Source organism: Schistocerca americana, chromosome 2 (assembly GCF_021461395.2).
Source record: "Schistocerca americana isolate TAMUIC-IGC-003095 chromosome 2, iqSchAmer2.1, whole genome shotgun sequence".
In the NCBI taxonomy this organism is placed as follows: domain Eukaryota; kingdom Metazoa; phylum Arthropoda; class Insecta; order Orthoptera; family Acrididae; genus Schistocerca; species Schistocerca americana.
In genome coordinates, this window is record NC_060120.1 from 432,359,050 (window position 1) to 432,374,424 (window position 15,375).

General features: G+C 36.6%; 1 protein-coding gene across 1 annotated transcript in view; it reads left to right on the forward strand.

Moving 5' to 3' along the window:
* The window catches only part of LOC124595667 (zinc transporter ZIP10), a 311,075-nt gene that overhangs the window by 290,773 nt on the left and 4,927 nt on the right, over nt 1-15,375 (forward strand). The window contains exons 5-9 of the mRNA XM_047134512.1: nt 4,697-4,866; nt 4,953-5,057; nt 5,179-5,251; nt 12,033-12,308; nt 13,699-13,886. Coding sequence (XP_046990468.1) covers nt 4,697-4,866; nt 4,953-5,057; nt 5,179-5,251; nt 12,033-12,308; nt 13,699-13,886 — 812 coding nt within the window. The remainder of the gene's footprint in view (nt 1-4,696; nt 4,867-4,952; nt 5,058-5,178; nt 5,252-12,032; nt 12,309-13,698; nt 13,887-15,375) is intronic.

Here is a 15,375-nt window from a genome sequence, read left to right on the forward strand (position 1 = left end):
GAATATAGAGAAATGTAAACAGGCAGAATACAGCACTGCAGTCGACAGTGCCTATATAAGCCAGGAAGTGTCTGGCACAGTTGTTACTGCTGCTACAAGATTTAAGTGAGTTTGAATGTGGTGTTATAGTCGGCACATGAATGATGGGACACAGCATCCCTAAGGTGGTGATGAAGTGGGGTTTTTCCCATACAACCATTTCTCAAGTGCACCACGAATATCAAGAATCCAGTATAACATCAGCTCTCCACATCGTTGTGGCCAAAAAAAGATCCTGCCAGGACGGGACTGATGACAACTGAAGAGAACTGTTCAGCATGATAGAAGTGCAACCCTTTTGCAAAATGCTGCAGATTTAAATGCTGGGCCATCAACAAGTGTCAGCATGTGAACCATTCAATGAAACATCATCGATATGGGCTTTTAAAGCCAAAGGCCCACTCGTGTACCTTTGATGACTGCATGACTCAAAGCTTTACACCTTCTCTGTGCCCATCAGCAATGACATTGGACTGTTAATGAGTGAGTGGAAACATGTTGCCTGGTCAGACGAGTCCTCTTTCAAATTGTATCAAGTGAATGGACATCTACAGGTATGGAAACAACCACATGAATCCATGGACTCTGCATGTCAGCAGGGGACTGTACACAGTGGTGGAGGCTCTGTAATGACGTGGGGCATGTGTAGTTAGAGTGATATGGAAGCCCTGGTATGTCTAGATAAGACTCTGACAGGTGACAAGTACATAAACATCCTGTCTGATCACCTGCATCCATTCATGTCCATTCAGACAGACTAGGGCAATTCCAGCAGGGCAATGCGACACCTCACACATCCAGAATTGCTACAGAGTGGCTCCAGGAACCCTCTTCTGAGTTTAAACACTTCCACTGGCCACCAGACTCCACAGACAAGAACATTATTGTGCATATCTGGGATGCCTTGCAACATGCTGTTCAGAAGAGATCTCCATCCCCTCATACTCATGGATTTATGGAGAGCCCTGCAGGATTCATGGTGTCAGTTCCCTCCAGCACTACTTCAGACATTCGCTGAGTCCATGCCATGTTGTGTTGTGGTACTTCTGCATGCTCGTGGGGGCTCTACACAGTATTAGGCAAATGTACTAGTTTCTTTGGCTCCTTAGTGTATATGAGTAGATGTATTGCTGAATTAATGTCAGATTCATTCTCTCTCTCTCTCTCTCTCTCTCTCTCTCTCTCTCTTCCTGTTAATGTTTTATTAGTCTGATTCAGATTTGAGTGCAAAATCTTGGGGATAATTCATCACAGGGGTCTTCTTCCTCTTTTTGTAATATCTCCCTGCATTGTTAAAAGCTGTTTATCCTTATTCTCGAAGTTTTGGCACGTGCATGTACATACAATGGTGTCCAAAATTAAAGCAAAAAGCCGAAATTTTGTAAGTTTACATTTATTTTGCCACAAAACAGTATAATCAGGTGATGGTGTAGAAGAAACAACATAAAGAATACAAAACATAAACAACTTCAACATGCATAATGGTAGACAAAAGTGTTCTTTATCTTTTCCAACTTAACAAATTTACACACATATTCCGACAAATGGTTAATGTGCTCAGTGTGGGGTGTGACCACCTCTGGCAGCAATACAGGCCTGATAAATGGCGGGGCATGCTCTGAATGATGTCATCAATCTTATATTGAGGCATTAACACCCTGTCTTCCTGCAGCACTGCTCGCAAGTTTTGGAGAGTGGTTGGTGGATGCTGATGTGATGCAACCCATGTTCTTAGAGCATCCCAAATGTGCTCTATGGGATTCAAATCGCAAGAGTGATCAGGCCATGCCATGTGTGCAATAACATAAATTTCCAAGAAAACATCAACCACATGTGCTCTATGAGGTCGAATATTATCATCTAGCAATACATCTAGCAGGGCCCACAGCAGCTTGCAACAACTGCACATGAAGTCTCAAGATGTCACCATGATGCCTGAAAGCAGTTAAACCTCATTGATTTAATCATAAAATTTCATGAAGAGGAGTTTGAGTGGTCAACATAATCCCTGCCCACACCATTAGGGATCATACGTGATATAAGTCTCTTTCCTTTGGCTGGGTCCTGAAATTGTGTTCCACATTCCCTCCAGATGCGAATCCGCCGAGAATCACTGTCCATGCCAAATTTAGGACTCATCTGTGAAAAGGACAGTGGCCCACTGTTTGAGTATCCAGGTGGCACATTGACGGCTCCATTCTAGACATTCCCTGCTGTGAAGACACATCAGAGGTACATATGCAGCAGGTCTCCAACAATAAAAGCCACTCTGCTGAAGCTTTCTGTACATGTTTTGCCTCGCTACAACACATCCAGTGGATGCAGTGAGGTCAGATGCCAGTTGTCATGCAGTGCTAAGGCAGTATCATCGTGTGCTTACAGCCAAATAATGGTTCTCTCTTTCTGATGTTACACGTGGTCGGCCTAGCCCTGGTCTTCGGCATACCTTTTAGAGCTTTATAAACTATTGCCACATCTAAAAAACAACAAAATTATTCTCATTAAGCCATCACATCACATCAGTTTGCGGCTGTCCTGCTTCCATTCTTCTCATGGCTCTCCATTTCAGAGAGCCTGGTTGGTGTCTTCTCTGTGCCATAAAGCACCAACTGTGACTGTGTACACAATGATGATGGATGTGGGACTACCCCGGCAAACAGTAACCCATTTGATAGGTGCCTAATGTTATCATTGGCAAGTTATCCGTTGACCAGAATGCCATCTTCTGTGAGAACACGAGTGTACCGACATCCATTGACAGTTTGTACAATTATATCGTGAATTAGGCACAGGATGCACAAATAGTGGTTTGTTGCTTTAATTTTGGACACTAGTGTAGGTATCAACAACAGCCTTTCAGAGCATCAAGCAATCAAGCTCCTCTAGTGCAAAATTTGTATAAAGATGTAGCATAATTAATAGGAAAAACTGATACCAGTAAACAAGACTCTGCAAATGTATGTTCATGACCTACCACTGACTTCAGGATCAAATACTGTCCTAGTTAGTACAAATGTATTTGACATGTAAATTTATCAATTAAGTGTCTACCTCAAAGGGCTCTTATTCCACCAAACAATGAACTCTTATCGAAGCACACATTCTTTTTACTGAAAGCTCTTCAAAAAGGTAATTATATCACATTCCAAAAAGCTATTTGTTTGACACATTTCCAAATACTTTTGTAATCTTCCAAATCCTCTGGACTTTGCTTATATCTGTAGCTAAATATGGAAGAAGAGTTTTTGAAGTCAAGACCTTAGAGCAAAATTTGCTCAAGAATAGTCATATGAACTGTAAACTTTAGCATTGAAAGTGATACCTTGATGTCAATAGAATCAGATGCTGTTTTGATGGATTTTATTAACTAAAGTCTAGAAAAATTTCGATATAACATTTTTATCCAAGGGAAAAATTGCTAGTCCATATATTGAAGAACTGTCAGAATTATACATGATTCTTTTAACAGAATATTTTTCCTTTATGTCACATACAAGTTTTCCTTTTTAGTTACATACTTTGAAAATTTTGACCATGTTCATAAATTTTCAACTACTTTTGTGGCAAATTTTGTAAAATTTAACTACTTCCTAGTGAGTTTTCTTCACATATAACACACAACTAACGCAGTTAAATAGTATGTCATGTTCAACACAAAAGCATAAAATTAGGTGATGTTTTTGCATTTCTGAATTCCACTTTTTCCAATTGACAGTGAAGTAATTCATAAATTACTGAATTAATGAGTTCCATTACTAAATCAAAAATTATAACAAATTATATATTTTCATTCTTTCTACTCCATTTCATAGAAAGCACATTTTTATTTAAGTTAGAAGAATAGAATAAGACTTGTCCTTTCTGTTCAACTAAAAGCTCTCAAACAGCTTATGAATCACCTTAAACAGACACAGATTGTTTCCTTTAACATGTAGTGCTGGAATGTTAGAAATATATTCCTGTTACAGAGAAATATCTTTGTAGCATTTATTTTAACAGAAAAAAACAACCCATTTTAGCAAACACTACATTTAGTTTTATTTTCAAGGGTCAGGCTAACAGCCCAAGGAAAGGCAACTTCTGTCTAAGGGTGGAAGGGAGGGCACCAAATCACATGTCACTTGCATGGAAATATGTTTCTGAACCAGCCTTACATTAACTCATATACAAACTATTTACATTACCACAAAGGGTAGTAAGTCTGTAAGAATGTAGACCACTTTTGATAATTACCATTCAAAATGTAAGAAAGGTTATGAGGCAAAAAAGCCATATTATAAGATATTCCTTCAATGCAAGTGTAAATGAATGCTTTATAAAATTTATATACTGGTAAATGTACTAGATACCTTAATTCTCAAGTGTTTCAGATCATAAGTTTTCAGTGAGTATGATGATACTGAGATGTTAGCACACTTGCTGAAATATAATCTCATTCTGAAACAAAGGTAAAAGTGAGGCAGGAAGTAGTGTTTTCTTCTGTATTTATTCAACATTTTGTTTAGTTTCTATTTTTGTGTATTATGTGTTATTGCATATTTTGATTTAAAGTTGATATTTGCAGTGTTTGAGGAAGACTGCTGTACCCAATTTGTGCAGTTTGTTAACTTTAGGAGATAGATGCTTATATGCATATATGCATACATTTTTGTTGCAGCATGGTTGTATGCCACTTTAAGCATTGCCATTATAAGTGTGAGTGGCATAATAGGACTCATTGTGGTGCCTTTAGCAAGCAAGGCATATTATCATCAGGTGCTGAGCTTCCTGATTGCAACAGCAGTGGGAACTCTTTGTGGTGATGCATTGTTACACATGCTTCCACATGTATGTACCGTGTAGTTCAAAACATACAATTTTCTTCATTAGTAGGTAATTAGAGCAATATTTAACAGTGTCTTCAATTGCTGCAGGCATTAAGTGTTGGTGATGACCATGTGGCTCATGCATTTCACAGTCTAGTTGTATTTGGAGCCATGATGTTTTTCTACTGCATGGAAACTGTTCTGCGGATACATGTAAGTAGGTCTTTTGAATGACAGATATTAAAAAATATATTTTGCCTGACATATGTTTTGACGATTATTCAGTGATTTAATGCCAGATTATAAAGATTTAACACTGCACTTAAAATTTTAGCGAGCAAACAGCTACAAGAAAGAAATTGCCACCAAAGATTTGGACGTGCAGCAGAAAATAATTAATTCTGGTGGTAAGTTAAAATTTCATGTATTTTTATTTTGTTCACTTATGGATAGCAGTCTTTCCCTTTCCATCATTTGATAAATATGCATTCACTATTGTGGAACTGTTTCCTTGTTTTGCAAATTGTACAGCATTTAAATGGTCATCAGCTATGATTGTAGAACTTAAGGCATACAGGATGGTGTTTATGAGGTCTGTTCAAAAAATTCTAGAAAATTCATAATTTTGCATCAATGGTGAGTTGGAGCGAAATGCGGTTAGCATCCCTGCACATGCTTAGGTTCACTGTGTAGCTGCTGGAAGTTTCATTGTTATATGTCTGTTAGTTATTGTTCACTGTTATATTGAATTGAATATTGTGTCGCACAGCTTACGAATTTAGAGATGGCAGAGTTAGAGAAGCAACATGTCTGCATTAAATTTTGCATGAAACTCAAGAAAAACTCTATGGACACACTCTAAACGATACAGAAAGCCTATGATGATGAATGCTTAAGCTGAACTTGGTGTTACAAGTGGTTCACATATTTTAAAAATGGCCAGATAGAAGTTAAAGATGACCCTCATTCAGCACGCCCTTCAACGTCTAGTCATGACTCATGTCAAGGACATCAATGAAATTGTGTGTTCCAATTAAAGACTGACTGTCTGAGAGATTGGAGAAGAATGTAACATTCCAATTTGAACATGTCATAAAATCCGGACACAGCATCTTGTGATGCATCATGCTGCCACCAAGTTCATCCCGTGCCTCATGAGTCAAGACCAGAAAGACCTCCGCCTCACAACTCGTGAAGGGCTTTTGGATCACGCAAATAAGAACAAAATGTTACTTAAGAGAATTGTAACTGGTGATGAGACATGGGTCTACAGCTATGATGTTGAGACCAAGGTCCCATCTTTGTAATGGGCCAGGAAAATTTCTCCAAGACCAAAAAAGCTTGTCAGGTCAGGTCAAATGTCAAAGTAATACTGATAGTTTTCTCTGACTTTGAAATATTAGTTCATTATGAATTCATGACACAGGGACAAACTGTGAATCGATAGTACTATCAGGACATGTTATGATGACTGCAAGAAAACATGAAAAGGAAACTGTCTGAAATGTACCAAGACAATTCATGGCTCTTGCATCATGAAAATGCACCTGAAAATTCATCCCTGTTGGTACTTGATTATTGCACAAAAATGAAATCACTGAGCTGCTTCATCTTCCATACCTCAAGACCTGACCCTGACCCCTGCAAACTTTCTTTTTTTTCCAAAGTTGAAAACCCCACTGAAAAGATGAAGATTTGCAGCGATAGACAAGATAAAAGAAAATTCAAGACAGTGCTTAACGCAATCCAGCAAGAGGCATACCAAGACTGCTTCTGGTAGAAGAAACGGTGTTGGGAGTGGGGTATCAATTGTGGAGGAGAGTATTTTGAAGGAGACCATGCACAAAAAGTAAAAGGTAACCATAGAAAAATTTTGTGGACAAAGTTTCGGGATTTTCTGAACAGACCTCTTACAAGTGAAAGCTATCAGTAACCTGTTAACTCATGTCACTGATGAATATTCAGTTAATAGTGAAAATATAACTTAGATCAGTTCATATTTTTGTAGAATATTTTTCACCACTTTTTTAATGTTTCTGTGTGTGTTGACAAATAGGATGAGGTAAAGAAATTTTGGAATATATTTTCTTTATGTCACCTTCTCCAATATCAGCTTAATGCTGTAGTGAAGTAGAAGACATGAAGCCAAATGCAAATTCAACACCTTGTTTTTTGTTAGCCATTGCTAATTGAGTCTCTCTCAATTACCTGTGACAAGTGTAAACAGGTCCATCAACCAATGACACTGCTCTACATTTTCTGGAAAATAAGTCCAATTGTGATACAAAAAGGGGAAAGTTCATACTAACAGTTTTTCACTTCCTGCTGTTTCATTATTCTGCTTATCTCTTACCATTTCTGTCAGTTAAATAAAACAATAAATACTTCCAGGTGTAGTGGTCAGATTCCAAACATTGGATTTCTAAAGTAATTTTTCAATTTGTTTCCTTCCTTGCAAAAATTTTTGGAGTTAGGTTTTCCTGTTATTGGAACCTTTGGCTGCAACTACTCGGTAAGGTGAATAGGGAAGAGGAAGGGTAGGAGAAGGAATATATACACACATCCCTGACAAATGGAGCAATACATTAAGAAATTGGAGTAAGATTGAGCTACAGTGAGTAACAGTCACAAAATTAATATTCTGATAATAAAAGCAAGAGAAAATTAACTAGTTTATATGCACATTTTGCAAGGTGAGATGAAAAAATAAACAAACATTGATGAATCAGTAAAACAGGTGGCAGATTGATGAGGACATGATATCCATTAGAGTCTGAAATGTTATCATTAAATATAAAAAAAAAGAAACAAAATTCTTAAAGTAAGGGAAAGGCAACCAAAGGGCAACTCCTCACCTACAGCAGATCAATGCATGGAGCACAGTAACACATAATAGACAACAGCACGCACATTTGCTTTAAATAAGAACTAGCTCTTTTCCAGCAACAGTACACACTTTCATACACACAACCACAAGGACACCCAAATGCACACTCCCATGGTTGTGTGAGTGAATATGTGTACTTTTGCTGCCCTTGGCCATGGGAGTATGCATTTGAGTGGCTGTGTGTGTGAATGTGTGTACTATATCAGGAAAAAGAGCTAGTGCTTGAAAGCAAGTGTGAATGCTGTTTTCTGTTGTGTGTTACTGTGCTCAATGCATGAATCCACTATAGATGAGTGGTTGTCTTTCCCTTATTTTACATATTGCTCCAACCAGGAATTTCCATTATTGTTATAAAGTTCTTAAAGAATATAGGATGGGGAAATGAATGGGAGAGTATGGCAGTGAGAGTGTGCATATATTCTAATGAGTTAATGCAGAATCGATTTATGCTGGAAAAAAATTAATTCCAACTTTGACCACCAGGTGCATATCTAGTGCTGTGAATGTAAGAAAGACATCTAGAAATGTTTCCATTTTCCCTAGCGGTAGACAAATTGTCCTCTGTGTCAAATAATATTGTTATCCATTTTTGGCCTCCATATTTTGTATTCTACTTGTGTAACGTCTGTTATTCATTAGCACATATTGATGTTGTTACCCATTTTTGACCTTCATATTTTGTATTCTACTTGTTTCACATGTGTTATGCATTAGCACACATTGTTTATGTGTGGCTATAAGTGCCATATTTCCTGAAATAGGTACTGAAAATAATCCTGAAATAGGTATTGAAAAATATCTGCAGCCAATAAAAGAGTACCAATTGTGGCAAGTCTTTTCCTTATCCTAAATGATAAATTTAAAAATTAATAATAATGAAAATAGATTACCATTATACTTTATAAGAATAGCAGGCTATTCATAAATGAAGGGGGTCAGAGAAGAAAATTTCATATCATCAGAACTATTTGTAACAGCTCTAAAGGATACATAAACTGTGTAAATGAGACAGTGTATTCTAACGGCACATATCTGAATCACAGGCATTTTGCAGCTGACATTGTACTGTTCACTTCTAATGTACATAAACTTCAACAATAAAATGGAACAGTTTAACACAACAATTTTGAGACCAGGACAGGAAGTTGTTATAATACAATTAAAATTAAGTGCAATTAACAGATCAAAAATGAAATATAAAAAATAACAATGTAGTAGTAGAACCATTTTAAAATTGAAACTTGGTCATGAATAAAGAAAGATGCATATTGGAATTGCAAACAAACAGAAAAATAATGAAATATATAGTCTGTCAGTAATCTGATGAGAGAGCAGCAGAGTCCTCACTCTGCACCCAAATACATCACAAGGAACAATTACAGTATGTTTCATAATATTATACTGGGCCCTTCTCCCTTTTAAACGAATGGCGAGGCAGTGTCCAGACATGCATGGAAGTGTATATTTTCTACTAAATGTTTTAATATTACACACAATACAGAAATTAGTAACGAATGAAGCTAACACAATAAACACACATTAGAAAAATTTAGGCAAATCACCACATGCTGCTTTGTGTTGCTGGATGAGAAACTGCTTTTTAGTCATCTTGTACAGCAAATACGTCATTCGTCCACAAAAGGCCACTTTTCCCATGAGCACCGTTTGTTCTGCAGTCTGCCAACAAACTATATCGCGGAACACACTATCATGGGAGATGTGATTACAACTGTAATGAAAACAAAATTGAAATGTTTGGAAAAGGTAGCCAGGCAAACTTTCAAAATATCTAAATGGAGCTTTATCAGTGCTCTTCATCAGCTCCTTCTACTGGAATTTGTAGGACGCTATTTTGTTAACTGTCTCAATCTTTCTGCTACATTTGGTACCAAAATCTCCTGTATATGTTTCAAAATAAGACGCTGAGCTCTTATTAAGAGTGTTCCTGACATAAAAGAAAGTGAGATGAAATGATGTGTTACATATGTGATCTTTTTCCCATTCCCATTAAATACTTTAAAGCACTCTAGGTTAAACAGTTTCACTTCAATCCTTAGATGGCAGAAATCTTCTAAAATCAGAAGTCTTCGGTCAGATGGCATATTTGGTTCAACATCACCTCACCAGCCTTTGAGATTCTTGAATTCTGTAGCAAAGTAATAGCAAAAACTCTGTTTTTGAACATGAGCTTACTGTGTAGGCAGCAGTATGAACCAAGTGCACTTTTGACATATGACCGATGTCAAGTATCGACATCAGTAGTCATTTCTTTATGATGCATCTTGGATGGAATGACAAGAGTGTGTGTTTACAATCTCAGGCCAAGGGAAAGACTTCTTCTCAAAGGCAGAAGAGAGGAACGTACCTCTCCTAGCTAATTCTTAAATCGTCTTTATTTTTTAACCCTCTCTTCCCCTCTCCGCTTAGTTTTTGCACATCTCTGTGTGCACCTTGGGTATGACCCTGCTGATGCATCAATGATTTGATGGTATCTGCTATCTGGAGATATACTTTGAAGCAATATTTTATAGAAGATGAACTTCTCTGAAGTAACAGATCTCTCAGACCAGTGGGACCATGAACATAGATAATAATGTAATAATAGTCACCTTTCTGCACAGTTGTTGTTTATTTGAATGGAGAGATGTACAACTTTGCACTGAATGATAGTGTTGTCGATTACAGATCTCAGCATGTTGTTTTGAAAACCATAACTGCTGAATGATGATATTGTGCACTGCAAGTATTTTCAGATTAGTCCTCCTGGAAACTGCAGAAACAAACACCTTTAAGTGTTTCTAGATAATTCCTCATGGAAACTGCAGGGACAAACACCTTTGTGTTGTATTCCAAAAAGACAATGTCCAATGTTCTTTCCCAGTAAAGTAAATGTAGCTTTGTTCTCAGCCTGTCAATGTTTTAGACATATTGACTGTTGAATGTGAGTGAGATTTGCTTCATTATTATCCTCCAGTACTCGGTATTCATAAACTGAGCTTATAAGAAAGCAGTCTGACAGGCAGTACTCTAGGAACCCATCCATTCTCCATTTCAGTTGATACTATAAAAAATGGAAGGTGCATCCTTGGCTCGTCATGGCTTCATCAACTACAAAATTTGCTGTCAATAATGTAATTTGAAACTTTGCTTCATAAGTATAATGCTACATATCCCCTACTATCAAAAAATGTTTGTAGATGTACAGAAAGTAACTATCCTACTTTGAACTAACTATTCTAGTGTTGTCAATGTCTACATAATTTCGTAAGTGCGGAAACATTATATTAGCAGATAAATGTTACTTATCTTGCTATGGTTGTCTCATTGTCTAATGTGTAGGTTCCTTTTTATGCTTGTCATTTAGTAGGCCCAAGATATTTGTTTCAGTAAAATTTGCTGGAATATTGTTGCTTTTTGACATCATTAGCATTTATTCATAAATTTTTGACACTTTCTACAACATCACTCATTAAGTAAGTGCATTGTGCAACATTTCAATACAACATAAAAAACTTGATAGTTGCATTGACCAATCTCGACAACAACTGAAACTGTTATGGCGCTTTAGTGCCTAAAATTTTTGTAAGTATTTTGTACATAGCTTCTACATCCTTCTAGAACAAGATGTAGTTCAAATGAATTTTCTTATGACTATCTTAATTGAAATCACTTTTCAGGTATAATTAATAAAATTTTTCCTGTAAATAATTATTTATGTGAAGATTTATGTGCCTAATAACAAAGGTTGCAAATTTTTATTATACGCAAACTTATCAGCTTCCTGTCTTCGTACAACTGTCAGTTGAATTATGATAGAAAAATTAAAGAAAACTAAAGCATAATAATATTAGTTTCACTTAAAGTGGATTTTGACTCATTTAACAGTTGTGTAACTCATTTTCACGGTTCAAGATCAATTTTGCTAAATGGACTGATATGAAATAAAATTAAGTTATCAGAAAAATAGTGTTTTGGTGATAAATTACATGCAAAATTATCTTTAAATGTTGAATATATATAATTTAAGTAAAAAAATTAAGTCACACCAAAATTTATACGGAATCAAACATTTCAGTTGAAGTCGAAAGGTCTGAGAAGCCAAGATTCATTATGTAAAACAATTAAATGTAATTGTCTTTCATGTTTGCTTCATGCAGTTAAACTTTTGAGATGAGAAAGGAGAGTGCACTTACCAAGCTTCACCGCAAAATTACAGGGTCACCAAACACAAAAATTGTAACTGTGATAGAAATACAGCAAGTATAAAAAAGTGGTAACTGAGAACATTTTGACCATTGCAGAGACTGGAAGCAATCTGGAGGTTGGCATCATCATGCAGGGCCCAGAGAGAAAAAACAGCTTCAGCCGAAAGCACACTCACAGCCATGGACTGTCCACCAGCATAGCTGGCAGCCATGACCATGATGTTTCATCTGTAGCATGGGTAGTGATTGTGGGTGACGGACTACACAATCTAACTGATGGTCTTGCCATTGGAACGGCATTTGCCGGAAGCACAGCTGCAGGCTTGGCTACTGCAATAGCTGTTTTCTTTCATGAATTGCCTCACGAATTGGGTAAGTGTTCACCTTCTTCTTTCAGGAAAGTGATATCCATAAATTTGTAAGAGCCTCTGTAACTGAGCCATCACAGGCATCATCATTGGTTTGTAGTGATATTTCTCAACTTCTGTCAGTAGTAGTATGTTCACATTTGTCAGTAGCTTTTGGAATTATTAACAGCAAAGCAAAAGCTTTAAAAAAAAAAAAATGTATGATGGAGAAATATTAGCTGCATAAGAAACATAAATAGTAGAAAACCATCACATGAAAGAGAATAAATCTGTCAGAGTTAATTTCTTAATCAAACAATGGAAAATCCAGGATGGAATGTAACAATACGATAGAAAGAAAGTTGCTACTCACCATATAGCGGAGATGCTGAGTCACGATAGGCACAATAAAAAGATTCACACAATCATAGCTTTCAGACATTAAAGCCTTTGTCACACACACACACACACACACACACACACACACATATATGAATGAGGACATCATTAATGATAGACTGACATCTCCTGAACTTATGTGGGAATTGACTAAGGAACACTCTAAATCCTCAAGCCTAGGCAAGGTGAGTTGACATCTGTTCGAAGATCATCGCATGCACTTAGTCAGTGAATCACTTATGTAACTACTTGGATGCAGAGTCATATAAGCTCTGAAGATGAGAAAAATTACTTGTCCATGAGTCTACAATGGTCCTATCTCCCATATTAAGTGGAGGAGATCCATGGCAATTTATTTATCGTTTTCTGCAAAGCGTAAAAACATGCTTTCAACACATGTTGGCAAGCCTGTGGCATGAGCAATGCACAGCATGAGTCCCTCATTAAAATGCAAATGGTGCTTTAAGTTCATTATCAATGATACTGTAGTCACAGCTGCTTTCTCTGTGACTGTTCTGTAGCAGCACAAAGCTGAAGCTTGGCTAGAAATGGCAGTACTCAACTCTGTCCTGGTAATATACATCTCCTGAGCTTGTCTGCAGAGATTCATCCTTTATTACAAATTTACGGGACACCTCGGAGCTCTTTTTGATCTTTTTTAAGTTACTATACAGCATGGTGAGTCCTTTATTTCTACTGATGATGAAAGCTGGCTGTATACTTAAGCTCCTACAAGCAAATATGCAAACATATTCCTACAGAAAAACTCGTATTGTTATTGTAAACTGAGAAACTAGTTTCCAGTTTTTCTTTTCTGTAAATCATCAAACCTCAAAATTTGCTTACAAAATAAAACAATTAGAGAGACATTCTAAAGAGATTTTAAATGACTTTAAGCATCTTTTAATTTCTTTCTCATGGTACAACTTCTGTCATAGAAAGTTCATATTTGTCTGATTAGTGTGTTGTCATTTCAGTGTATTGTGCTTAACTTCAAAAAGTCTTTCTCATTACAGGTGATTTTGCAGTGCTACTGCAGTCAGGCATGAGCATTCGTCGTGCAGTGGTTTACAATATTCTTTCTTCAGTGCTTAGCTTTTTGGGCATGGCGTGTGGACTTTGGGTGGGTGAATATGAGGATGCTGCCATGTGGATATACTCTGCCACTGCTGGTTCATTCCTGTATATAGCTTTAGTAGATCTTGTAAGTATTACTTTTAGAAGTAACTTAGATAGAAATAACACATAAGGGTTTTTTAATATATTTATAATACTCCATGTAAATGCTTCACAGCACTGTGATACCTAAGCTATTAGAGTAAGCTGAAAACAGCAGTTAGAAAAAAGAAAGAAACAATGTAGGAGAAAATTGATAGGAACACGGGGGCAGGCTGTAATGATAAAAATGATAATTGTTTTGGCAAAACTTACACAACTGGTGGAGCAAATGGACATAAATACCATAAATTAAGTTCTTTTCATACAGTCTTCCATCACATTTTGACTCCAGTCTTGAAATGTGAGATATCCTTTAATGAATTAATTTGTATGTGTCAAAGGGTCCAGATTTGAGTTCCAGTCCAGCAAACAGTTCTTTTAGGAAGTGTGGTATTGTACCACCAACTTTGCAGGGCTTGAGTTCTGCCTCTTACAGGAACAAAATTAAAATTACAAAGTGGGAATATCGCATGCAGTTTGTCTCCATATTTGGTACTTTATCCTCTCCTGGCTCAAAACTGGAAAAAATGTTATACCAAAGAGATTACAGTATGGAACCTATATTGACAGGTACTAATAATTATTGGCACTTTTCTTTGACTTAATCCCCATAACAATAGAGAAATACCATTCAAGCACAAATTTTTTATTTCTACTGGCAGCATACAGTTCAGGTTCAATTAGTGACTACAGTATGTGTTATGAAACAAATATTGAATTGTTTCTTACAGTTCTATAGGTTTTTTTCTGATTGGCATAATCTGCTAATTCTATGATTTAACATGCCCTGTCATAGTCTATAGGCACTACCACTGCCTTCTTGCATTCAACTTTTGTTCACAAGAAACATAAAGAATCACCAGTAAAGAAAGAACTCTTGATTGTAAATGGTTCAACATCCAATTTGCATAGCATCTTGAATATATATTTTATACCATATGAATGAATCTGCTTTAAATAAAGCCAAAGTCATTTCCAAACACAAGCTTTTCAGCAGATTTCATTGATACAATATTCTCAATTTACCATCGAAGTAGAATATTCATTCTGAAGTGTCAGTTTTTCACTATATTTCATCTCTTCCAGAACTCCATGAAACAAAACATCAGGATGAAGCTGACAATCAGAAGATAATACAATAATAATATGTCAAAGTCACAGCTGTGCATGTGTCATTTCATAGTTTAACTTTTAAAGTTACTTTACATTCATCACTAGTTTGTGGTAGTGGTGGTGGTGGTGGTGGTGGTGGTGGTAGCGGGGGAGGAGGAATTGTCGTCTTTTAATTTATAGAGTACAGACTGGGGTGTCTACACATTCACTAGCAGTGGAAATGATAACTAGAACTGCAATGTAATTTTGTAGGTTTTCTTCAAATATTGGCTTTAAGAAATAGACGGCCTAAACATCTGAGCACCAGCGACTACAAACAGACCTTACATTTTTAGCAGTGGCAGTAATGATACAGGGATTGG